Genomic DNA, 25,852 nt, shown 5'->3' with positions numbered 1-25,852 from the left:
TGAATACACTTGCATCTGTTAACTATAACTGTAAAATGGGCAAGGACAATGAAAGTAGTACAAGTACCTAATTAAATTCTTAATAAGAACCAGTTTCTCAAAATACATTTATATTTCCAATTTATTGGAAAGAATCCAAGCAGGGATAGGAACACACAATATTTGAAGCCTAAGTATGGATAATTAGCCAGAATTTTGACTGCTGTGTTCAAATTTTATTCAGTTCTTCCTTGAAACCCTGATTCTGCTAAACTCTGTGTTCAGGTTTAAATATGGAAACTGGACATTCATGATAGCTATTTTATCTCAATGTTTTTTTCTGCCTGTGTTCAGTTTATGTGAGCCACATTAGCCTGCTTTTAATCTTCAGCTTGGAATTCACATTAATTCTAATATTGTTCATCCCAGACTGGGGGGAAAAAAATCAAAGGATTTTGCAGGTTTTCTTTGCTTTGTTTCCAGTAAAACTATTTTAGGGAGTCTTTTAAAAACTCTAGAAGCTAATAGTGATTGGAACACATGTATTCTTTTGATTAGTAATTAAATCAGTCCTGTCATAATATAAGAATATGAACAAGATAATTGGCAGGAGATCCTTTTTAGATTAAATGATTCTCTGGTCACATATTTAAAAAATTCTGAGTTAGCTTACTGCATAAGAATTGTCATCTGTCTAATGTAGTATCTCATCTTTGCTATTAGCTAGTGAGGGTACAAAATAACCTGAAAAAGATTGTGGAGTAGCCTTCCCACAAAGAAAGCTGCTTCCTAACTCTTTGAGACTGGTTGCTGCTTCTTTGTGGAAAAGCAAGGCATTTCATTTGACCCTCTTGACAAAAAGATGGGGTTTAGCCAACATCATTAAAATGTAGAAGTGATTTGGTATGTAACGGATTCCTTCATTTTGTTAATGGCAATATCAAATCTGATTTTCCGCACATGAGAACATTCCTCAGACATCTTTATGTAAATGTAGTTGCCAAGCTGTTTGTAATGGTTAAATTATACTTTGATGGGAACTCTTCAGAAAATACTCAATTAGTTCAGGTTTTTTTGGAAACACTGCCAATTATGTGACGTTAATGAGCTTTTTGTTGGTAATGTAATTAAAATTCAACTGCTATAATGGTTAAAGGAAAAAAATATAGCTCTAAGAAAGTTAATGTTAAGCAAATATAACATGAAGTGGGGCTAATTAGATGTTGATTACATGGTCCTATGTGCATTTGCTGTAAACAACAATACTCTCAATAATGTGATTATTTTACAAATAAGGAATACAATTCAGTTGAAATTACTGAGATTTAACTCTCAATTTGCTATATTGATACAACACTACAGAAACTATTGCAAATTTGCGTTGAAAGAGAGGAAAATCAGGTTTTTGTAGCAGATGCTTAAAGGTTTTAGATATCTGAATATGTCAGCGAGAACCCAGAGCAATTTTCAAAATGCATGGTATCAATCTCACATTAATATCAATATATTAAGTTATCTTTAAGTTTCTGCACCTTTATACTTTATTTATACTTCTGAAAAGTCCTGCAAGCCCTAGAGATTTGACCAGATAAACCAACCCATTGTGGATACTACAAGTAATAAAGTAATACAATGCACTGGTCACACCCTGCCCACAGGTCTGCAGTCAGAATCTTCTGGAAGCATTTGAGATAAGGGACATTTCTGGAAAATGTGTCAAACAAAATAACAGAAGGTACCTCTTTCCCAAGGGATGTGTTAGATATTTCATCATTAATTTGCCCGTATGTCTATTTATTTCCTGAGGCAATCAGAGTACACATCTTCCAAACTGTCCAACATTTACTTTGGCTTGTAGGAAGCAGTTACGGGGATAAACCATAAAAAAATTAGTGCATCATGCTGCTGTCATTTTTGCTTCATTGTTTTTCATGTCGTTAATTTATTTGCTTTATACAGTGTTCTTGCCAAAGAATGGGAATATGTCTTCAGCAGAGTGTGACGTTTACACTGAGTTGCTGGAATAATGTAGAACCTGAAAACTTTTTGACTGAACAACCATGTATTTTGATGACCTGGGGAAAAATGTCGTAGGATACTGTGAGTGTTTAAAAAAAAAAAAAAAAAACTTACAAACATATACAACATATATCAAAGTAGCTGTCCTGTGCTAATAACACGTAATGATGCAGTCATTCATTAGAAATGGTGCAGAGCATTTATAACCTACCACTACAGTATCACACAATGATTGAGGTTGGAAGGGACCTCTTGTCCAATCCAAGATTATCTAGGTGGCTCAAGCAGGGCCACTTAGAGCAGGTTGCCCAGTACCATGTCCAGACAGCTTATGTATATCTCTCAGGAGGGAGACTCCACAACCTGTTTGGGCAATCTGTGCCAGTGCTCAGTCACTCACATAGTAAATAAGTTGTTCCAGACAGAACCTCCTGTTTTCAGTTTGTGCCCATTACTTCTTGTACTCTCACTTGTCATGACTGAAAACAGCCTGGCTCCGTCTTCTTTATACCCTTATTTCAGATAATTATGTACATTTTCCCTAGAAGAAAATGTTTTCTGTTCTGTATTGTTTTCTATAATCACAATCCACTTATAACCATCACCAGATATTTTCAAGGACAGTTGTTTGCCCTGATAACCATCACCAGATATTTTCAAGGACAGTTGTTTGCCCTGTTCCTTTTTAATACAGCCTACAGTGTTTAACTACAGTTCTGCAAAAGGGCTTGTCTTGATGAATCAAGCTGAAGCTAACAAAGGGTTGGTTTTATATATGAATAAAAAGTATATGCGTATACTGCAAACATAGAATATGTTATGTAAAAAACAATTCTGGAACACAGCTTACTTTGAAATTAAGAAATGATTTTCACAACACGATTTTCTAAGCTGATGAAAGAGAGTCCTCAAAGTATTGCTTTCCACCTTAGGACATTTTAGAGGATCCAGTTTTCAGAAAATGCTGAGCACTTCCCTATTTTCTTTTTTCTCTTTTGAATAATATTCTCATACTCGAGGTACCCAAAAATATCACTTCAGACAATGAAACTTGGTCTTTGAGACTGTCTTATAAACAAGGTATACTAGCCTCTGAAGGTGGGGCAGTGATATTTTCTTTGAATGAAGAAATAGCCACAGACAGAGCTGTTTACAAGTCTGTTTCCACTATAAATCCTGGTTAACTTTTACAAAATAAAGGTAGAGGTGCAAAGCAAACCTGCATTTTCGTCATCTACCTAATGTTGTGTGTATGCATGTATCAATGAGCAATATCATGCTGTATGTATCAATGAACATATAGCATTTCTCATACCTCAAACATGGAAATAAATTCTTTGCTTCACTTGGGATTGCTACGTATGCAAAGAAGAAAAAGTTTGATGTGAAAACGATGTTAGTAGATCAAGTATAACTCCAGCCAGGCTCGAGAACATGGTTAGTGTTATACTCATTTTACTTAGATAGCAAGTAAAATGCAGACTACATTTAATATTTTCCAGTTTGCCAGTCAGTTCTAATTACAAGGCACAGCTGTTTAGTACATTTTATAGTCATTTGAATGCTCTATATTTAATGTGAATAATTCATAGTATTTGCTAAGAGCATTTGGTATTACTTTCAATTATGAACATTGTCTTCTCAGAATGTAAAGTAACTAGTACATACTTGGCCAGCTCTTCTGCTTGCGCAAATTGATGCAGCTCCATTGATTTCAAACGGAGCGATTCCAATTTATTGTCAGTAGACAGTATGGGATATTTGCATAGTTACAATAACTCTGTTTCCTGAGATACAAACCCATAGATATCCATGGCAGTGAGCACGGAGTTGCATGCTGTGGTAAGGTGTGGAGACCCTAAACTAATCCCTCTTTTCAGAAAGTCACTCCTGCTCTCCGAAGTGTAGCCATGGAGTTGCACACATTTGTGTGTTATACATGTATGTACACGTGCATGTGTGTAAGATTTATGCTCCATATGTTTTATGTGTGTATGTGTTTCCATGTATAGGTTGTACTAATTTCCAGAAGGAGAATGAAGGCCACTTCTGCCTGATTATCATGATAGGAAAACAAAAAGGGCTTCACATTCAAGCCTCTGAACTCATGGTTGAGAAGGTTAGGGAGAGAGGGCTTTTGGTGCAATGTACTAAAGAAAAGGCAGTGGTCCTTTAGTCATATCCCAAGATACAGCCTCCTCTCTCCTATCTTCTTTAGGTTTATATATAAAGGTGCTAATAACAACAACAACAAAAAAAAACAGAAAAATTGCGGGTTTTTTTTAAGCATTTTGCAGTGTTGTTTTTCTTCACTTTAAAAAGCAACTTCCTAATTCATTAAAATGTTCAAATCTTGAATATTTTTTAATAATTTTTCTTGTACCAACAATTAAAGAATTAAAAGAAACATACGTGAAAGAGTATGATATTCAGAGTATGTTAGCCAGTGCATTGGTCTAACAAGTGCATTGGTCCTATTTTTATGAAAAAAACATGCCAGCTGGAATTGCTGCTGCTAGGGTATTAGATTCAGTGTGCGTCTGGTAAGAATTCCTCTTACTTTACCTCATCTGTAATTTCCCACACGATTTCTGGTCCAGTAAGTGCAGTATGCTATCCCTAATAGCAGCCATTACCTCGTGCTGAGATGATGGTGTAGGAAACTTTGATTCCCTTCAAATTCCGTGAACCCAAGATACCGATTTTTTAGTGTCTCCAAGTGACACCTGAAAAACATTAAGATGCAACTTTCCCAAAGGCAGGTCACTTTGAGGTTCTGTCTCTTAGTCTGATTCATTTGAAAGTACTGTCTCATCCATGAACTAAAATACAGAAGGGAGTGAGCCCTTGACTTTTGCCTAGAGGAGCAAACTATTGTATTTTATGATGTGAAAGGAAAAAACAGTTCAGGATGTGTACATATGCATGTTTCACAGAGTCATTACAATTTTCTATCTTCTTGTTTGCTGTGCTCTTGAAATATGTATTTCTCTAGATTCAGTTATGGCAACTGACAGGTGCGTAGTTCTTGATGGCAGTTCGCTTCTTTCCTGTACTTTTTATTGTATGTGTATCACCTGAAAAACAAGTAATCAGGCAGTCATCTTCTAGATGCTAGATGACCTGCTAGATGCTATAGCCTGTGTAACAACCTGCCCAATGAGGTGCACTGAGCTGCTCTGTCTCATATGTTTTCTTCCTGAAATCATCCTACTGTAAACAAGGAAATTTATCTGACACAAGAAAATGTACAGAGATAAACAAAAGAAAAGAAGCACCTGTTTCCTGGAGGGGAAGGTACTTTCTTACCTTCTGGCTTCTTTGTTTCGAAAGCTATGCATCTTTAACTCAACATGCAATGAGATATCATCTGTAGCAGTCCATTTCAACAAATAAGTATGTGTCATATTCTGGTGAAAAGAGAAAAAAAAAAAAAAATACGGTCTAAATGGCCCTTTGATCACCATCTACTGTCGTAGCGTGGTACTGCAGAGCTGGAGAACATATCTCCGTGCAGGACATGCAAAGCTGACCAACTTCGTGGAGAGAGTGCCTTTTAACACTTAGTGTAGGAACTGCGTTTAAAATATGATTTTGCAGTGGAAATCGAAAGTAGATTAAAAACATAATTTTGAAAACAAAGTATCTCAGTGAGATTGGCATCTCATGAAGACAATTAGATTCTGAGCATGAGGTAGTTTCCAGGCTTGTTTTGGTTCCTTTGGTACCGTGTCTTAGATATTACACTGGTGTTTGCCTAGGGAAGGTTGCTATATGGAGATGGGTTGTTAATAGATCATTTCAAACAAAAAAGACTGAAAAGCCAAATTTAATAAATATCTATGCAAATTTGTATATGCTATGCTAATCAATGACTGGGGTTCCATGACTTTGAACATCTGGGAGAGAGAAAAGAATACAATAACGAGCAGGGAGAAAAAGGACATGGAGAAGAGAACATGGAAAACAGAGAAAATGAAGTAGTAATTAATAAGGAGACTGACAAAAAGAGCAAGTAAGGCTTTCTGAAATGACTGAAGGAACTAACTGAAGGCAATGATGAGAGACCCAGAAGCAGTGCTCTCGGCTTTTCAGCAGCATCAGAAGTCACCTGCTTTTTAGCTAGAAATGACAAAATGGGACCATGAATCTCAGTACATGGATCCAAGAGCAGAGAAAAAGTACACTAACACTCCAAAAAAATACAATTGATTTTGTAGACTGAATATTAAGACCTAATGTTTCCCTACACTTGTACTGTGGGTGTACTGGGAGTGTGTAATACAACAAGGCATTTAGGGTAGAACTCTAGGAAGGATCTGTTTAATTTTGTTTTCCACTCTAATATTAGGGTTATTATGTTTGTATACTACTTCAGTTGTACAATATGGGCTATGCCAATCTGGCTATGGTCAACCAGCAGAAAATTACCTCAGTGAAGATTCTTTGCTGGCTTCAAGGAACAGTGTTAGGGGAATTAAGAGGGTGTACTGTAGTATGCATTTTTTGTGCCACAATTAGACAATGGGCCACTCTAGACTGGATCATAGGCTGTCATTTATGTTCAGTGAGATGTCCACCGTGATTCCAGACCCTTCCCACTTCTGAGCAGAAGTGAAACTCAAGTTTGAATCCTTCATATTTACTCTCTCTCCTGGAATGCATGGTATTCTACATATATGATAATTATATTTCTTTTTTTTTTTTTTTTGCTCTTTTTCATTTTATAAAGGATTATCATGATATACCAAAAAGTCCTTAAAATTCTATAGGAATTTCTTGCAGGGGGATATCTCACTTCTTGCTTCATAGACAGGATAAAATCCCCATATTCATGACTGGCAGATTTTTCAGCTGCAAGGGCCACTGACAAGCTTTGTGTCAATCTCTCCTACCTGTGGTCACAAGATCGCTGAACAGTCTTCAGCGATGCTGCCCCATCACAGACATGAAATTGCCCCCATTTATTATTCAATGTTTTAGGATCTTGATAGTAGTTGTACAGAACATACACAGCTATAAAACTTACACCTGTATTTTTTATTATTATTATTTCCTTGTAGGATTGGAGACACATGAGCAAAAGGCTTATCTTGTATAAATCTGTAGGCCACAGTGTGAAACTCAATTTACAATGAAAGTTTGGCATACTGTTCTCCAGTGAGTATGAGTTTTCATGTAATAGAGTTGGCATAATACATCTAAGCGTAATCAAATGTTTTTGTTAAATTTGACCTGTCCATGGTCATGTATGTCCATACAAGTCCATGCATGGTGAGTGGCCATCCCTGTAGTACTTTACATCTCTTCATGTTCATTATACTGGCACAAGGTTACTTGAAGAATTAACCAAGCACTTTGGGGTAGTAATGCTGTTTATTGTTAACAGTGTATTAGATTTATAAATCTTGATAAAATTGTTAGGTTAAGTGATATTATTAATGTCAACAGGACCAAGATTTTGCTCAATACTAAGTATTAAATGTGGCAAATCAGAATTTGGAGAAATTGCTACCTTAATCCAAAGCACCTTTAGCCAAGTGTTTATCATCCTAATGCCCTTCTGCTTGATATTTACTTCTTTGGACATAGCTACCTTACTCCTTTTGCAAATCCATGTTAGCATTGATGTCATAAAGTAAGCAGAATGAATGTGTGAAATTGCTTGTAAAATTATCAAATGAAATGAATAGCAAATATGATGACTTTTTTTTTTTTTTTAAAGTTGAATAAGGAAACTGTCAGCAATGATGCACTCTGGTAATGCTTACTAGAGCTGAACAGTATATATATAAGTCCGTGCAAAAGAGGCAGCTAGGCAGATCTCAGGATCCTCAAGGCTTTCCATAGTTCCAGAAGAGAGAGTAGCCACTCCAACTGCTACATATCACTTCAAAGAATAAAAAGGTAAGATTTATGTGAAATACTAGTACAGTTTGTTTGAGAAAGCTGAGTGTATTTTCTGTATTGTATTGTCCAATACAATACAGGTCCAGGGTCTTTCAACAAATTAGTATTTTCTTCTGTGGTTATACTCATTAATGTTTGAAGTTAATGACATCATCATTTAAATCTTTTAATCTATTGAATTAGTTCAACAGAGAATGATCCCAACATGGGAAATCAACTGTTAGGATTGCAGAAGCAACTGAAAGAAGGAAGAGTAAGCATGTAAAGATAAAAGACAGGCATTGTAATAAGAATTTAAATGTGAAATACATAATTATTGATTTTTCTATTTTTATCTCATATATTTATTTTATCTATTTTTATATCATATATTTAGATTTTTTAAATATTCATTCCTTACAGCTACTTTCTAAATATGAATCAACAGGGATTAAATTGGCATAATGCAAACAAAGTAAATGGGTTTATATAGACACTGATTGAAAACTGTCCAAGACAGCTTGTCACTACATCACCCTACAGATTGCCACTCCATTGCCCTAGCTTCAGATTGGTCTGCCTCAAACAACCGTAATTTTCCTATCACTATAAGATCTTGGAGAGAAATTTTATAGCATAAAAGTAAAAACTAAAACCTTTCAAAAGTTATTGTGATTATTTTATGAAATTTAATTTAGTCTTTTGGTCTGCTATGGATTTCCTTATACTAGAACCATTATCTTTTACAGAACTTTATTCAAGGCATTGCAGTAGGTAAAATAGATGTAAAGCACATCTATTTGAAAAAGTTATTTATTAATAATTAGAAATAATTTCTATCTGCAATTTTCACATTAATAGAAATCTACTTTACTCATTCATACATTTTCATATGAAAGTATTCCCTTTTTTACTGATGTAATTCCATACTTTTTATTTTTAAACTGGAAATAGATACGAATCTGACTTTTGAAAGATTCATTTTTGAAAACTCAGCAAGATTAAGCTAGTTAAAATTGTACCAAAAAAATGTAAAATTGTAGTGTAGAAAAGACATCTGCAATAAAATACATGGGAAAAACTAGAAAACAGATTGATCAAGGAAATAATATCAATTTCTAATTTCAAATGCAAAATAGATGTCACAAGTCAATATTTTCAATAATACAAGTTTCTGATCAAGATTTGAGAGACATTTATTACATACTTTCTGGCAGTTCAAACTGTGGTACGTTATGTTTTTTATCTCTAATCAAAAAGAAAAGAAAACATTTCCATTAGTTTAATATGCATAGGAATAAACCTATTTGGGTTTGGTTGTTGTTTTTTATTTTTTTTTGGGGGGGGGGGAGGGGAGGTGTAAGATTAGCTTCAGTTTTCCTGCACCCTGACAATAAGAAGATCATATGTATTTTGGCAGTATCTACTAGTGACTTAAATAACTAAAAGCAAATAAAAACTTTCTTCGGATCTGGAAAAAATAAAATTAACAGGAATAAACTAAACAAATAATATTTTTCTGACCATCTCTTATTCTCTACAAAATATGTTTCTGTTCCCCAGAATAAAACAACAAATTGTTACTTTAATAATGTTTTTCCTTTAACTTGTAGAAAAGTGCTCTTGCTGATTTCGGTTACCAGTAACAAGTATTAAACATTGAACAAACAAAACTGATTCTAAATTTTTGAGATAATAATTTGACATAAGTTTAACAGCTGGTCAGTGCATTTGAAATGCTTATTTTATTAATGGCCAGAATTCTCTTACTTGAAGATTTTAATAATGTCTAAAAACTGCATTTACACATCTTCAGATTTTGATTCTCAAAAAAAAAAATCAGAAAGAAACTAAACATACATTTAACTTTAAACATTCTTAAGGCATAATGTAGCCAATGGTAGCCAGTGAACAGCACTGTTCAGGTTCTGTAGGACTGAGGTATAAGAGAACTGGAAATCTGTTCACTGATTGCAATGGGCTTTGAATATTTATTTATAAGTTTTATATAAAAGAATAGCTTTTGGTATCTGATAGTATTATAAACAGGATAAATTATAAACTGGATAAATGATGAGGCTATTTCTTTCATTCCATGTCAGTGACTTAGGTTTATGTCTAAACTGTATCATGTTTTAACAATGCTACAGGAAAGTACACAACTTTTTCCAGTTTATCAGGTTAAGTAAAAGTAAAAGTGTAACAGTCTGTTTGTGTACCATTAAGCATGGGAAATTTACTTATATATGCTGCAATAGCCAGACTCTATTTGGTGTCTAGACTCATTTATAGCTATATCAGATAGCATGGGGGGGGTCATTACAGTGCAGCCAAACCATTTTTGTGATCACGACAAAGTTACCTCCCAAAGAATAAGGCAAAGCTTTTGTTCCATTGTTGGAAGACTACGAAATGTGAAATTATGCATTCTGGAGGACTGACATTGGATGTCAGTGTTGCACCACCAAATTACAGCTCCAAATGAAACAGCAAAAAGAGAGTTCTATGCTATAGCTAGGATTATAATAAAACGGAATGATTGCATGGCCACTGCATTATTTGTTGGTACTATAGGCAGGATATATGTAGGTGTAGAAATTAAATCTCATATATCAGGGCATTACAGAAGGCAGAAAAGAGTCACCATACACACTAGGAAAAACAAACAAATATATTGTCAGTAGCTTTTGATGGAGACAATGAAATCATCTCCATTGCTTAGCAGTACAATCCACCAGGATCGATTTATGTTCCCATTTTTTATCAAGATTTTATTAAGGTTTAGATTCAAGATACTTCAGTATTTTGATACTGACATTGAGGTATTGTAGTAAAGTATTTATATTAATCATTACGATTATCTTAAAAATTAGATCTCACAAAATACTAAAAACAATATCTTCTTCCTAACCGTAGATAAAATGCCTGCCAACAGTCGAGACTTACAACTTCATTTCATAATAGATGGAAGAAACAAACTTTAAAAAAAAATCCTGCTCTGAAGCTGGGGCATACTAGTGGGACAGAGTAGAAGTCCTACAGCAGCAGGACTATTGATGCTGTAGTAAACTTTTTGTACAGCTCAGTGCAGAGCCATGTCCAAATCTCAAAACAGAGTAATTCATACCTTCTCTACATATAATTTCTTCATAACTTTCATATGGCTTCCTCCAGCCCATAGTATATTTAAATCCAGCCTGTTGCAGCAAGGCATTACCACAGAGAATAGACGTTTACTCTCAGGCTGCCTTATTTTATAAATCATTGAATTTAAGCAAATAAAGTCATTGGAGCTGGAGGAGTTAAATGCAGATTACATTTAGTGGGGAGGTTGTTTTTTTTACTGGGTCTTAGTCTGCCACGTATAACTTTACTTCAGTGCACTCATATTTCATATATCCCTATCTTTTTCAGGCTGTAACATAAACTTCCATAGAAAAATGTCATGGATGGCAGAAGGGCTCTTTCAAATACTCAAATATCAGTCCAAGTGCATGATGATGATATTATTTCCAGTGACATTTTGCTCTTGTGAACTCACTGCAACTTCCGTTGCTTTTAATGTGATCTATACTGATTTTAAAGTTAGAATGATTTACTATTCATCATTCATTTAATTGGCATTTACTCATTGAATGAATGGTGTATTTAATTTCTTTGTCAAGGTCAAAACACCTAACGTTTTAAATTCATTTTCTTTTCTATACAGTCATTCCAGAAATTTAAGGGATCAAAACCAATAAACAATAAATACTAACTGATTTTGTAAGTAGATTTCCTCGTTTCCTGTTTATACAGATGCCCCCAGTGCAAAGCACTTTTGAGACTATTAGCCATCAGCTGCTCATAGTCCTTTTTGCACCGGGTTTTGTGAGCCCAAAACGAATAGCATTTCGTTTTTCAGGATTATATGTCAACAGGCTAATATTAGTACATTAAATAATGAAAATCATAGCACACAGGGAATTAGGAAGAACATTTTTCCCACTGGTGACTATTCACTAAAAGTGAACTGTACTACTTGTGTGAGTAAACCAGTCACTAATTCAAGTACTAAAGAATCGCCTATCAATAAGCCATTCACTCCAGAGGCCTACTACTGCAATATGTTTTATTTCCAAAAAGGAAGAAAGTTAAAGGAACATGGAGGGTCAGGAAGAACGAATGAGGAGCTGCTGATGTGACAAGGTTCTTGACAGCAATTTGCCTTTTTTTTTTTTTTAATAGTAAATGAGATGGAAAAATATAAAAGTCACAGCAATACCCTAGTTTTGCTGTAAAACAATGTTATAGAAACAGATTGAATGTTTACCATCAGAAGAATGCAGAGCAAAGGAGATGCAGACCTTTATAATCATATTACAGAGGAAACTGAGGATGCAGCTAGTCTCAGCTCTCCTTGCAGTCTGGAACACAGACTAAAGCCTAAAGATATTAAATCTTGAATGCCTACCCAAGGCACTGTAATCTCCATCCAGTTACACAAGGTCTCAATATCTTCAAGTTTAGATCAGCATTAAGGATCTCTCTTTTTGATATAATTGATTCAGTGGTATGTAAAGATGATTACATTTTTCTTTGTTGCCTTATTTCTGTTTTTACAGGCAATGAAAATGAAAAGTGTTTATTTTGTTGCTGGGCTCCTATTAATGATAGTTCAAGGCAGCTGGCAAAATCCTCTTCAGGATACAGAGGAGAAATCAAGGTAAATTCTGTAGATTGAACTTCTAGAAACCCTTGGCCTTAACTTTGTTTTCTTATAGTTCAAAGCAAAACATGCTGTGACATATATTATTCAAAGTACTTAATCTACCATTGGAACTAGGAAATTTTTAATACTTCAAAGTGAGGCACAGAAGTTTTCACTATTTTAAACAATAGCTGCCTTAGTTATCCAAGAAGACCTTGCAACTGTGCAGTATCCAACCCACTATATTGATTAATTTTACCAGCCAGCTAGTAATCAATAATATGGCACTTTTTTTTTTTTTTTTTACCTTGTAAGACTATAAAATGATATGGTTAAAAGAAAAGTCAGTGTACAATGTACTATAATCATTGTCAATTAACAGGTTCTAAACTTTTCTCAGATCATTCAAAGCTTCCCAGTCTGAACCGTTAGATGAATCTAGACAGCTGAATGAAGTGAAGCGTCATTCACAAGGTACATTCACCAGTGATTACAGCAAGTACTTGGACACCAGACGAGCTCAGGATTTTGTGCAGTGGTTAATGAGCACTAAAAGAAATGGGTAAGCCTTTTTGCTTACATTGCTATAGATCTCCATATACAGAAAACAGCCCAAAATCTAGTACCTGTCTGAATTCAGTTTCTTGATTTCAGCTTCCCATCACAGGCCATGTATAACCATCAAAGGACTAATGTACTTAAGGAAAATTTATATATATAATTAATATGTTATTAGAAATGAGGGGTATGTGCAAAATCAGTCAAAAGGATTTGGATAAATCAAGCGTAGTGTCTTGATAAATCAAGTGTATGTGATGTACCACCCAAACTGAGACTATATCAGCCTCTTTGGGACAGATTGTTTCAGTGAATCAACTTATTTCAATATGAATCATGTCAGTAAATATAATATAAATATGTCACCTTTGGACCTTAATAAAACTTTCCATGGTTACTCTAATCCTGAAGTTTCATTTGTGAAAAGGGAGCTAAGGTTTAATCTTTATTGACTGCTGGATTACAAATACACTATTAAGGTGTAAATTGGCGTGTCTTTTTAAAGATACACTTTGCTTAAACACAAGCTACCAAGCTGAGAGCAAGAATAATGTAAGAGCGTGTAATTCTGTGCCCTGTGTTCTAGAAAAGATCTGTCCACAGAATAAAAAAATCCATTTAAATCCCTGTGGGAGCCTTTAAAATATAAAGTAATAATTTCTAGATATTGTATTAATTTAAATTATAGAATTATAGAATAGTTTGGGTTGGAAAGGACCCTAAAGATCATTTAATTCCAACCCCTTCAGGTGAGGCGGCAGGGACACCTCCCACTACACCAGGTTGTTCAAAGCCCCATCCAGCTTGACCTTAAACACTTCCAGGGATGGGGCATCCACAGCTTCTCTGGGCAACCTGTTCCAGTGCCTCACTAACTTCATAGTAAAGAATTTCTTCCTTAAATGTATAAGTCTAAAAGTATTTATAATATTCATCCATCAGTCATGGTTGTTTATGATAATATTTAAATAATAACCAATAGAAACTTATCATGCTCATGCATGCTCTGCAATGTACTGGTAATTATAATCTAATGATTGTGGAATTCCACTACAGCCAACAAGGACAGGAGGACAAAGAGAACGACAAATTCCCGGACCAGCTCTCAAGGTATTCTAGTTGCCACAACTCATTACTCAAAAACAAGTCAACCTCATTTCCTCATTTTCCTTTAAACAAGAAAGAAAACTAGTATTCTTTACAATGTTAATATAATCCAAGAAATACCTATCAAAAGAAATTGTTCTGCACTTATTTTTTATGAGGAAAGAAAATGTCTGGTATTTATTCCTGTACCTGTGTGCTATATCTTCAGGGAATGCAATGGCTTGAGAACAACAGATTTAAGGAAAGAACATACCAAGTAATAAAGGAGAGTAGAGAATAAAAAAAAAATACAAAAAAGGTTGCCAAAAATCATTGTGTTAAGGGAAAGAAAACCAATTAGAATACTAAGGAAGGGCAAATTGCCAGGCATCAAGTTTTCGGGGGCTGATAAAACATGATACAATGTTTGGCCCTCAGTGCTCTGTCAAATTTTATACAAATTGCTCATAACAGAAAAGGAGAACACAAGACCTGCTGGAGGTCAAAATTTTATTTCCTGACAATGATTCTGGGAGAGGGTTTGAGGGTTTCAAAATTTGGAGCAAACAATAACAAAAAACACTAAGTGTTTTTGCAAAATAGATTTAAATACCTATATCCATTCTACCTTTTGTTAGAAAATCCAGAGAGGGCAGCTTGGATCACAAAGATCTTTCCGTTCAAAACACTGTTGATATAATACAAAATCTGTGATAATTTTTCAGCTTCAGTGAAACAGCATATCTCAACAAAATTAACATTTCATCAAAAATGTTCCAAACTAGAGTTAGCATGCTGATGGAAAATGCAGATGGTACTAAATTGGGAGGAATGGTGAAATCCCAGGAAGACAAAATATAATAGAAAGTGCTAGAGGCCGTGAAAATTGGGCAGAAATTAGCAAATTCTGAAATAGAAATTTGAGGGAACTTATCTGGGGAAAATATTCCAAAATATGTTTACTTCTCAGTGCAGTGTGTCTTCCTAAGGGCCAGTGTGACATAATTTTGCCATATCAGAGAAAAAAGCATGGTGGGGGGGAGGCGATTTTCTTTATTAAGCTGGAGATGATCAGGTTTGAAATTGTTCAAAGATTATCACTTGGTTGGAATGATGTGTGTCCACAAAGCAATTCAAAGTGCAGCAGACTGATATCAAAAGGGGTTAAGTCTGAACAGTTTGGCTAAGAAGTGCTGAACACAGGAGGACTGGCTTAATGGAATTTTTAGGTGAGTGCTTATTGAGTAGTCTTATTGAGGTAACAAAAAGTATATCTGTAGAATACTATAAAGTTTGTTGAGCAGAGCCAATTAGTCTAGCAGAAAACCTTTCCAATGCAGCTTTATATGCTTTCAGCACCTAATTTGATTTGTTTAGAACTAGTTCAGTTATTTCTACACAAAACTGTACTGTATAGCACAGGCATTGCTTTTAGAACTGAAAGTCAAAAATACCAAGAGTAATTTCAGAAGCAAAGAAAACCCCTCTCTCTAATAAGAAATGTTAGTTTAGTGGGGAATATAAATTAATAGAAGTTAAAAAATTGTAGTCAGTAATGCAGTCTGATCCTACAGTATTGCTCTTCTTTCAGCAATGCAATCTCCAAGCGTCATGCTGAATTTGAGAGACATGCTGAGGGCACCTACACCAGTGATATCACCTCTTATTTGGAAGGTCAAGCTGCCAAAGAATTCATTGCTTGGTTAGTGAATGGACGAGGAAGAAGAGAGTAAGAATCCATCCATTCCTATTACTAAATTTTGCCATGCTTTCGAGGTTAGAAATCAAGTCTGATGAAATCTTGATGTGTTTTTGATGATTCTTGCTGTACTTCACATTTTCCTTTTGTAATAGAAGACATTCTGTGAGTGTTAGACTACCATTTTAAGTTACTGAGTTCAAACACATTGAAACAAACCATTTCAGTATGCTGTTACACTCTGAAAGGTCAAGTTATATTTAAGGTCTACATATCTAAAACTAAACCAGACCTTCCTCCACTTATAACCTTTCCCACTTCACACAACATTGCTTACAGTCTCCTTAACTCTCATGGACTGAGATAATTCAAGTCAGTGTCATCTTAAATTCCTTTCTCTCTTTTTTATTTTTTTTCCCAACCTCTGCAGTCAATTTTTCCCTCTGCAGTATTTCCAAGATTAAATTTTTACCAATGTCACTGCCACCACAGCTGTCGTTCATGCTCTGGTGATCACTCCCAGCAGTTACTGGTGTCTTCTTTTTCTCTTCTTATGATCGACAAACTCTCCCCAAGCTGCTGCTGCCAAAATAACGATCATTTCCTACAACTATATCTTATCTTCATTTTTAAGACACCTCTACTTCTTTTGCTGTGGTTTACAGTTTCCGGGACTCACAGATCCACAGTTTTGATTTACCTGCATCTCTGATTTCTTTCATGCTTATCTTGCTCTTCATATTGCATATTTCTCAAAACCAATTCACTACATTAGCTCACTCATGATCTTGTATCTTTTTTTATGATAGTCTTACACTTGGAACAGCCTTAGCTTCAGTCTCCTTCAGGCACTTTCTGTCTTATCATAGTTCCAACTCTGCATGGTTAGGAGTTACACCATGCAAATGCCACTGCCCACCTTTTAACTGTTCTGTATTTATATGTGCCTTTAGACTGTAAGCTCTTCGGGGCAAGGATTTCATCCTATAATTATATACTCTACTAGCTGTAAAGTATTATGTAAGTCTTTCATTCTATATAAAAATAATAAATAACAATAACAATAAAATATCATCTGTAAGACAAGATTGTGTGTTGTAGTCAAGGAAGACTAATTAGGTAAAAGTAAATTTTGGAAATAATGATGATTTCCTGAAAAAAATAGTGATTTCCTGGGTTAAATGAATGAGGTCAGCTATACAGATAAGGGAAAGGTTGGTGCCACTTCATAGTGATGTTCAGATCTGCAGTTGTTTTTTCTGTCCTTTTATTTTCATGAGCAGAGATAGGGTATTTTAGTATTTGTAAGAAAGAGAGATTACAACTGAGCTGTGATGAACTGAGCTTAGAAACCTAGATGGACAATTACATACAGAGCAGCCTCCTGCTTCCCAGTATTTAGTATTATTTGTAGTCAGACGTGCATATAGCCTTCCCTAAAATCAGTGCATGAAAAGAGACAGTCTGCATGTCACTGATCCCAGAGCATAGTGTGCTTCAGTATCAGCACACCTTATTGGAACCCATTAAAATCTCCCTGTATTTGATGGGTTGAAACAAGCTTTCTAAATAAGGCCCTTGACACAACAATTTTTCAGTAGTCAGAAAGAAGGAGAGCACGAATTGGGATCTGATTCCAAATACAAAATTCAATTGTGCAACAACAACAACAAAAATTATACATATATTTTAATTCAGGTATTTTACACCCTCCAAAATTGCTGCTTTTAACTGTCTAAATGCTTATGAAATATAATTGTAAGTATAAAACTAAGACTTTGTAAATCAAACAAAAAAATTGTATGAAAATGCGACTATAATTTTTCAGTACTGATATTTCTTTAAAAAGTATTCTTAGTAAATCTCCTGTGAGTTTTATTGATGCCTAGTCTACTTAGCGTAGACTGAGTTATGGTTTTACATGTATGGTTTTTTCAAAAAAATGACAGAGAGGAATCTAGACTTACCTAAATGAAGAGTCCTGCCTCGTAAAGGGAAATTTATTCTTTCTTCTGTTGTTAAAATAATGCTTCAAAATATGTTCTGATATGCTTCGTGCTATACTTAGCCATAACATCTGGCTCAACCTTTAATTCCTTAAAATCACAGGAAATGTGCAGTGTATTAAGATCCTTTAATAAGGCCCTCTTAAACAGTTTGTTTATTTTGATCTGCAAATTGTTTCATAATTTCTTCCCTTTGAAGTTTCCCAGAAAAAACTCTTGTAGCTGAAGAAATGGGCCGAAGATACGCAGATGGCACTTTCACAAGTGATATCAACAAAATCCTGGATGACATGGCTGCCAAAGAGTTCCTAAAATGGCTGATTAACACAAAAGTTACCCAAAGGTGCTTGAATTTTGATAATATTTATATTAATATACCGGGGTTTAAAATGTATTTGTCACACGTAGGGAAAATACAGCTCATTTTTCTCTTAACTATTGAGATATGTGTAAATATGTTACAAACTTTATGTTACAGACAGTGCTGAACAAGGATAAGACACTATACGCAGAAGCCATTCCAAATACAAATTGTATTTTGCATCAGTGGTGAACCTGGTGAACCTATTTAATAATTTTCTATTTAACTTCAGGGGAGCTTTGCCACTTAATGTTGCCAGAAGTAAGGTCATATTAAATTACTGAAAAATAAAATTCTCCTTTGCCATGGGCATTATAAAATCAGAAATGTTTATTGGGAAAATGACACCAAATTCCTTATTCTTTAAAGACTGTGATATAAAACTGCCTTAAATTGTCACTTGCCATTAGGAAATAAAGTACTGTTATATGAGTTCCTGATGGCTAACAACTTAAGAACCCTGTTTTAGTTTTGCTGTAAATAGGTAAATGCTGATGGAAAAGCAACATTTTCTATCTGAGCTCTGCAAACAAGTTAATATTTGAGGATTATTTGTTAACATTAGCAAAGGATTTCAAAAAAATTATAAAATGCCCACTTGAGGTACATATGAATGGCAAGATTTTCTGAAATGTTGGATATCCATTGCAAAAGTTTATTACTTTTAGTCTTTTAACTACTAAAGGACCTAAAATCACTAGTTGATCTTGGAAATCTGACACAAGACATACTGTCTCAAAAAAATGTAGAAGTTATCATTCAAACACAGTTTTGACTAACTTTTTCATATTTTTGTGTTTGTTTGTGGTTAAGCATTGAAACAATTTAAGATAATCATCTATGTGAGACTACTAAAAAGGTTTTCCTTTAGTAGTAATTGTTTTCATTCCATTATTAGAGAGAGGCATTGAGGAGTTTGTGGAACTAACATCTACTAACTCTTAACAAGAAAAAATGTTTAACAGGAATTTCATAAATCTTGGGAGATTTATAATATGTTCTAATTGCCTTTTTTTTTTTTCCCAGAGATCTTTTGGAAGAATACCAGTAAAAATGCAGAACAAAAACGGGATAAATGAAGATCTTCACTGCATCAACTGCCAGTTATTAAGAGATTCTGAAATCTGTATTGTCATTTACATTGGGTGTAACAAAGCTATGTCACCTTGCATGCCAGGAATTAATTGTAGTGTTGTTTAGTGTTGCCAAAAGACTACATATATGGAATACCTGTTGTCTAAGGGATGGCTATCTTAATAGCTTTAAGACTATGAAAGTTCCACATTTTCATATTTTCCATTTATTACGACTGAAATAACTCCATTTATATTTACATATGAAATTATTTTTCTAAAAAGCTGACATACAATGATTCCATCATCAATTATACGCGATATTTTTAAGGGTCTGGCAGTTGCAAATGTCTGAGAAGTGAATATCCCTGTTGAAACCTTTGTTATAAAAAGGCTAAGCTTTAAGGATATTAAATGATAGCCTTAAATAAATTTTTTCAAGCTTCTTTTCTGTTGACTTTTAATGTGTATATCCCTTCTGCCTGTTTTCATTTTATTCTAATATGTTAGTGTCACTGAGATCTTGGAAGTGGTTTGTTTGGAATGATAAAACTAAATCAATGTTTTGTTTCGTCATTTTTCCCCATAATGATTTCCTGAAAAGAGCTGTATGAACTTTGCATTATCCTTAGTTGAAAAAGAAATAATGTAAGATGAAGCTAGAGGTGGAAGCAAGACTGAACAGTACTCGTTAGCATAAATTGCTGTTTCTCAGCAAAAGCAGAAGGACAGTTCTGAAAGATGTTAAGTGCAATATACTTTCTTAATAGTGGAAACTCTGCCACCCAGTTTCTTCAGGTTTTATATGATTGCCAAGTAACACCAGCTTAAATGGCCCTGGGATCACTCTTATCTGTGTTGCATTCTTTTCTTCCTTCTTCCTCTGAAAACCATTGTGCCCATCATCTCTTGCAGTTAGCAGCATTGTACTATAACATATTAGAACAACTGTTATTTCAGTAACCTATGCCTTCTCCATTCTGGTCTCAGTGTTTCTAGCAGTCCAAACTCTTTTATACTCTCAGTTGGCCAGGACAGATTTTTGTAAGTACAGTAGTAGCTGCAACTCTCAAACAGACTCGGTTGCTTTTATGCACCTATTACTTCTTATGAATCCCCTTTTGATCCCCTATGAACTCCCCTATGAACTCCCTTTTCTTCCTTTGCCATAATAGCAGTATGCCAGATATCTATACTAAAATGCCCTGATGGACAAGTGGTTTAAGAGAAAATCAAAGGGCTTACTTAGCAAGTATCTAGTAGAAATTGATATGATACAAGACAGGTGTTGGGTCAGAATTGGAACCTATAAATTTTGCTAAGAATTACTAGTATTGTTTGGAGTCTCCTTTGTTTTTCAAAGACACCTGCAATTTTCAGTAGTAGTCTGGAATCCTCCCAAGGTGCTATAAGGCACCAATATTCTGTAATTTCAGATCAGGACTGATCATACCCAACTTTGCACCTAGAACAGTTTTTTGACAGCAACAGATAGCTTTTCTATTAACCCAATTTAAAACTATTAAAACTCAAGAGAACTTTGCTCTTAAAAAACCTATCAGAGCATTCAAAATATCACTGGAGATTAAAAGGGGGGAAGGGGGAAGGAATGTAAATGTGTTGTATGTTTAACCTAATTTGCATAGAGTGGTTTGATACCAAGTACTTTGAAAACTTTAAAAGTTTCAGATACACACAGTTGGATCCATATGGTCCAAGCTGAAATGTTACAATTAACTCTTTTATTTCTATAGACTGAGAAAATGTCTTCAATGTGTTTTATTCCATTATGTCCAGGATATTCTGTATTCTGAAGGTCAGGTTTCCTGAATTACCAATCCTTTTGTTGTGTCTGTCCCCAGTGTACTTGAGTATCTCTTGATGATGGCTTTGTCGTCTATGTAAGTATTGTTTTCCACATTTTTACAAATTATGTTTTTATGAACAGAGGGGATATAAATAACTTTCTGAAAGTTATGCAGGTTGCTTGGAACACAGCAAAAACTGTAATTTTTTTAACTGTAATTTAAACTGTAATTTTCTGAGTCCCAATTTAGAGCATGAATCAAGACACCCTTTCTTCAGAAATCAGATGAAGTTGAGCAAGCTCCAGAAGTTCCAAACACAAGTTTTAGCACAACTGTACTAGGAGTTACATATCCTGAAATGACAAGGTCATCTGGAATCAAGAACAAGGTATGTGCTGAATATTTCTTGTACATACTAGATGTAATTAAATTAATGGTATAAATGTAAATAAGTAGCATTCACTTCTTCAAAAAGTGTTTGTACTAGACAATAGCTATCCATGTCTTCAGGCTGAGAGAAAGCAGAATAGCTGCAGCAGTAAAGGCTACAGAGAATTGCTATTTATATTTTAATCTTAATTTTGTACTCTAGTAAGGGAGAGATATCTCCCTTCTAGGCCTTTTGCTGTGAGTGATATATTTGTAGAAAAATTTAGGAATTTGAGAGTGGACTTGAGACTGCTTTTAAATAATAAATGTTCTTCAAAGTCTCCAGGCAATGAAGCAATAGCTGTCTGTTATTATTTTGATTGCATTCCATGTGGTCCTCTGCTTGTACGAGGGGGGCTTCAATTTGCTCTGTATAAGTAAAGGAAGGGAAGTGTGACTGCCTAAGAGAATCTTGCTCAGGAGCATGTTGCAGCATTACTTACAGGGCTACACCCTCATCCACTCTCAGAAGCATTAATCCTTCTTTCACCCTTTTCAGTCAAGGACCAAAACTGCATACAGCTTGCTAAAATCAAATGTCCTGGTGTGCATAAGGGATCTTGACTTGTATGCTATGAAGGATGACACTGTTGTGATGCCCCTCTACACCTTGAGTAAGATTTATGTCTACAAACAGAGTTAGGCTATGGATCCCATCTTATGTGAAACACACTGTAAATGTATCATAGATGCAGCTTATGGTGCAAGAACTATTTTTTTTGTTTTCATTCTCTCCACCCTGACTTCTTCACTCTACTAGAAAACTGAACCTTTTACCTTCTTTAAGCTGTATGAAAACAGTACCACTGCGCCAGATACTTTGACTCTGTTGTGTATATGCAGTTTCTAAAATTGCAGTCATGCACATATTTAGATGCATTCATGCACATAGAGTCCTCTGTGTCTCTACATGTGCTACCCAGAATTTCAGTGACTTTATATTCAAAAGTGTTCCCAATATTTTCTCCTTTATTAACCATATTTAGATCTTAATTGCACAACTTCCTTCCTATTCCAGTCTATTTGTTAAGCATCTGGAAAAATAAGCATGTTCAAGAAAAAAAAAAAAAAGAGAACTAATTGTAATTAAATATCATACTTCAATTTTCTTTCTTTCTTTTTTTTTTTTTTTTTAACTCTTTTCATCGGAATACAAAAAAAAAAGAACAGAAACTTGAGATACTCTAACCATTCAACCATGCTCTGTGGGCATGTGACAAGAATTTTCAGTTGCCAGGAAATTCATTTTTTAAAGAAAAATACATAAACTTGAAAGAACTGAATGACGGCTGCTACTAGCCACATCAAAATGATTGTTCCAATGATATAACTACAGGAAGCAAGTTGTTTGGTTTTTTTTTCCTCATTTGTTTTCCTTATTTACAGTTAGCTCTCTTCATAATAGTCTCATTGTAATGATGAATTACCAAACTGTCCTTATGCTATTTCAGCTTCAAAATGTAAAGAAACAAAAGGAAATTCCTGGGCAAAAAAAAAAAATATATATATATATATATTTGTTATCAGAAGATACATTTCACTCAAGTGAAGCTTGAACACTCTTCAGTGCTAACAGCACTTTTGCTTTCTCTTCCTCACAGCACATTTGAATTGAGCCATGGAATTAGCTTAAAACTTTTTCCAGTACTCACTTTGTCTCGTGTAGCCACATGTCGAGACATCTGGAATACATTATTGCATCTGTAAAATAGACTGCATATATTTTAGTCCCAAACAATTTTTTTTGTTGTTGTTCTGCAGAACAGAGCTTAATTTTTCCATTTTTCCTGTTGGACTTCTCCAGATATTTCTGGAGGGAAGACTCAATTAAATAGAGTTATAACAAAGCCTTGAGTTTTACTGAGGCTAGAAGCCTGAAAGAGACATCACATCTGGCATATCCACCATGTGTTCAGGGAAGCCAGCCTTAAGGCTGAAAGCTGCATTTTGGTTCTTTCTAGTAGGTAGCTCTTAGTTATACAACTTGCTTAACCTCGTTCTTAATGAATACTTTTGTGTTCAGCATACAGTATGATGAACAGCTATGGTTTCTCAAATTTTATTGTGTAGCAGCTACTGCTGGATATTCATTTCATTAATCTCTTGGCATCATATTAACACATCTGATTGCAAAAGAACCTCATGGTATAAAGAAATTTGAAATATTTGGCTGGAGCCACTTTTTAGGTCTCAGGCTATCACAAAAGACAATCAGACAGAGCACCCAGAAGCACAACCATTACAAACATTTTTGGGATCATTGATATTTTGATTAAACAAGAGGAACTTGAGACTCTTCCAAGGTGTAGAGAATCAATGCTAGCTACTATTGCAATTAAATGGAAAGCATATTCTGCTACCTTTACTCTTAATGGAAAATTCAGGTGGTTCTCAGTACACAATCTGGTCCCATAAACTTCCATAGTATGACCAGAGTCAGAAACACAGTAGATTAATAGGCATCTTGGTCTTAGAAACATAAATCCAAATTTGCAGAAGTATTTAAAATTATGTACCCACGGGACCTAGCAGAAGCTAGGCATATGTTTTGTCAGTGGAGGTCTTCTTAGAATAACCACTGAGAAACACTAAAAGCTTGCAGATAATCTCTCAATATATTATTGAGTTGCAACTTGGCTATGAAAAGCTTGTGAGCATTCAGGTGCATTTTACCAGAGGACTGAGATGATACCTTGACCATGCTACACTTTAAGACATAGGATGGTCACCATTTAAATGCTTTGAACATAGAAAACGAAGCATACGTTGGCTGGTTATATACGTTTTGATTCCTGCTCACTGGGAAAAGGAAAATTTACCTCAGGGGGGGTTGGTTGTTTTGTGTTTGTTTTGTTAATGACGTGAGTCAGGCACATAATGGTACAGTGTACTAGCTAGGTACTGAATATTCAAATGGACCGGTAAGACTTCTGAAACTATCTCACAGCATACAGGGGATATTAGTTTGAAATGTAACGTGAAAGACTGCCACTTCGCTATAATTTTACTTTTTAACAGTCCACTGTGGGCTCATCTGTACAACAAAATTAGCGATAAGCAAGCTGTGAATTTCCACCATGTTAGATACTATGTTGCAAACTTTGTCTTCTGTTCTTAATTTAAACTTCCATTTTGCAGACTTACAAAACGATCTACCTTTTATGACAAGAACCAGTACTAAAGAGTGTAATATAAACCCTTTTTTAACTGCATTTTTATCAGTCTTTCCAGAACTCGATTGTCAGAGAAGAAGTTCAAAGAGTAAAAACCTGAAATGCTGGTGTTATTAAGTCATTAAGAGCTTTGCCGTTGGCTTTTGAAGACAATTCACTTCTGGGACCTCCGTTCGGGCATTATCTGCTTTCCTACAGAAATCCTTTCGGTGTCAAGGGTCCTTCCTCTCCAACGTACAGCTTTGTTACCCCGCTCACAGCGTTTGAACCGAAGGCGAAACCACAGCTCAGAGAAGCCCCGCGAAGCTACGGAGCCAGCAGGAAAAACGTGATCTCGCTCAGCCCCCAGCGCCTGCCGCTGCTCGCTTCCTGCAAGCGGCAGCCACCCCCGGCCCCCGTCACCCAGGCGCCCAGCCTTGCTCCGAGCCCGGTGCCGCGGCCGGCGGCAGCTTCGCAGGGCCCCAAGGCAGGCCCTTTGCTCGCCTCCCCTCCCCTCGCCTCGCCTCGCCCCCTGAGCCCAGAGCAGCCGCCCGGCCCCGCCCGCCGCCTCACAGCGCCGCTCCATCGCACCATGAAGGTGGGTCCGGGAGAGGGGGGCCCGGGCACTCCTGCTCGGGGCGGGTGGCACAGGTCGCGGGCCCTTCGCGGCCGCCGCCTGATGGGACTTCTCCTTGCAGACCCTCCTGAAGTGGCTGCTGGGGCTCCTGGGGGTTGCCGTTGTCATCACGGTCATCGCTGTGCCCGTGGCTCTGCTCACCGGCAGTAAGTCCGCCGCCGGGCTGGGAGGGAGGGACGAACGGGTCCCCGAAACTGCCGGGGCTCGGTCTCTGCCGGCCTTGGGGGGGCTCAGCCCCCGCGCGGGGGCGGGCTTCGCGGTTGGAGTTTTGCTGAAAGTTTGTACTTGGGCGTTGGTAGGGCTGACGCTCCTGAGTCCTTTGAAACTGGGAGTTACTTCAAGAAGGTGTCTCGCCTGAGGGGGGCTTGGGGGAGAAATTAAAAAGACGCTTAATTCCCGTGTAAACTTAGAAAATGCTAGTTACAAGTATTACGAGTTTCAGCACTTTTTTCCTAGCGCGGTTGAA

At 35.9% G+C, this 25,852-nt stretch overlaps 2 protein-coding genes across 6 annotated transcripts in view; both read left to right on the top strand.

The window, feature by feature from the left end:
• Positions 1 to 64: 64 nt before the first annotated feature.
• GCG (glucagon) lies at positions 65 to 22,770 on the top strand. The gene is made up of 9 exons (XM_083840896.1): positions 65 to 2,079; positions 7,062 to 7,158; positions 7,724 to 7,905; positions 12,492 to 12,592; positions 12,978 to 13,139; positions 14,192 to 14,245; positions 15,813 to 15,950; positions 18,126 to 18,269; positions 19,314 to 22,770. Exons 4-9 carry the CDS (start codon positions 12,495 to 12,497, stop codon positions 19,336 to 19,338), a joined length of 621 nt encoding a protein of 206 aa, XP_083697022.1. The 5' UTR covers positions 65 to 2,079; positions 7,062 to 7,158; positions 7,724 to 7,905; positions 12,492 to 12,494; the 3' UTR covers positions 19,339 to 22,770.
• A 2,446-nt stretch (positions 22,771 to 25,216) lies between these two features.
• The window catches only part of DPP4 (dipeptidyl peptidase 4), a 39,199-nt gene continuing 38,563 nt past the window's right edge, over positions 25,217 to 25,852 (top strand). For all 5 annotated transcript variants that reach the window (XR_014585735.1, XR_014585736.1, XM_083840824.1 and 2 more), the window contains exons 1-2: positions 25,217 to 25,347; positions 25,448 to 25,532. Coding sequence is in view for 3 of the 5 variants with exons in the window: in XM_083840824.1 (XP_083696950.1) it covers positions 25,342 to 25,347; positions 25,448 to 25,532 (91 nt within the window). In the remaining 2 variants the exon portion in view is untranslated. The remainder of the gene's footprint in view (positions 25,348 to 25,447; positions 25,533 to 25,852) is intronic.

The sequence above is a fragment of the Anser anser genome, assembly GCF_964211835.1.
Source record: "Anser anser genome assembly, chromosome: 6".
In the NCBI taxonomy this organism is placed as follows: Eukaryota; Metazoa; Chordata; class Aves; order Anseriformes; family Anatidae; genus Anser; species Anser anser.
This window is presented reverse-complemented; position numbering and strand designations above follow the sequence as displayed.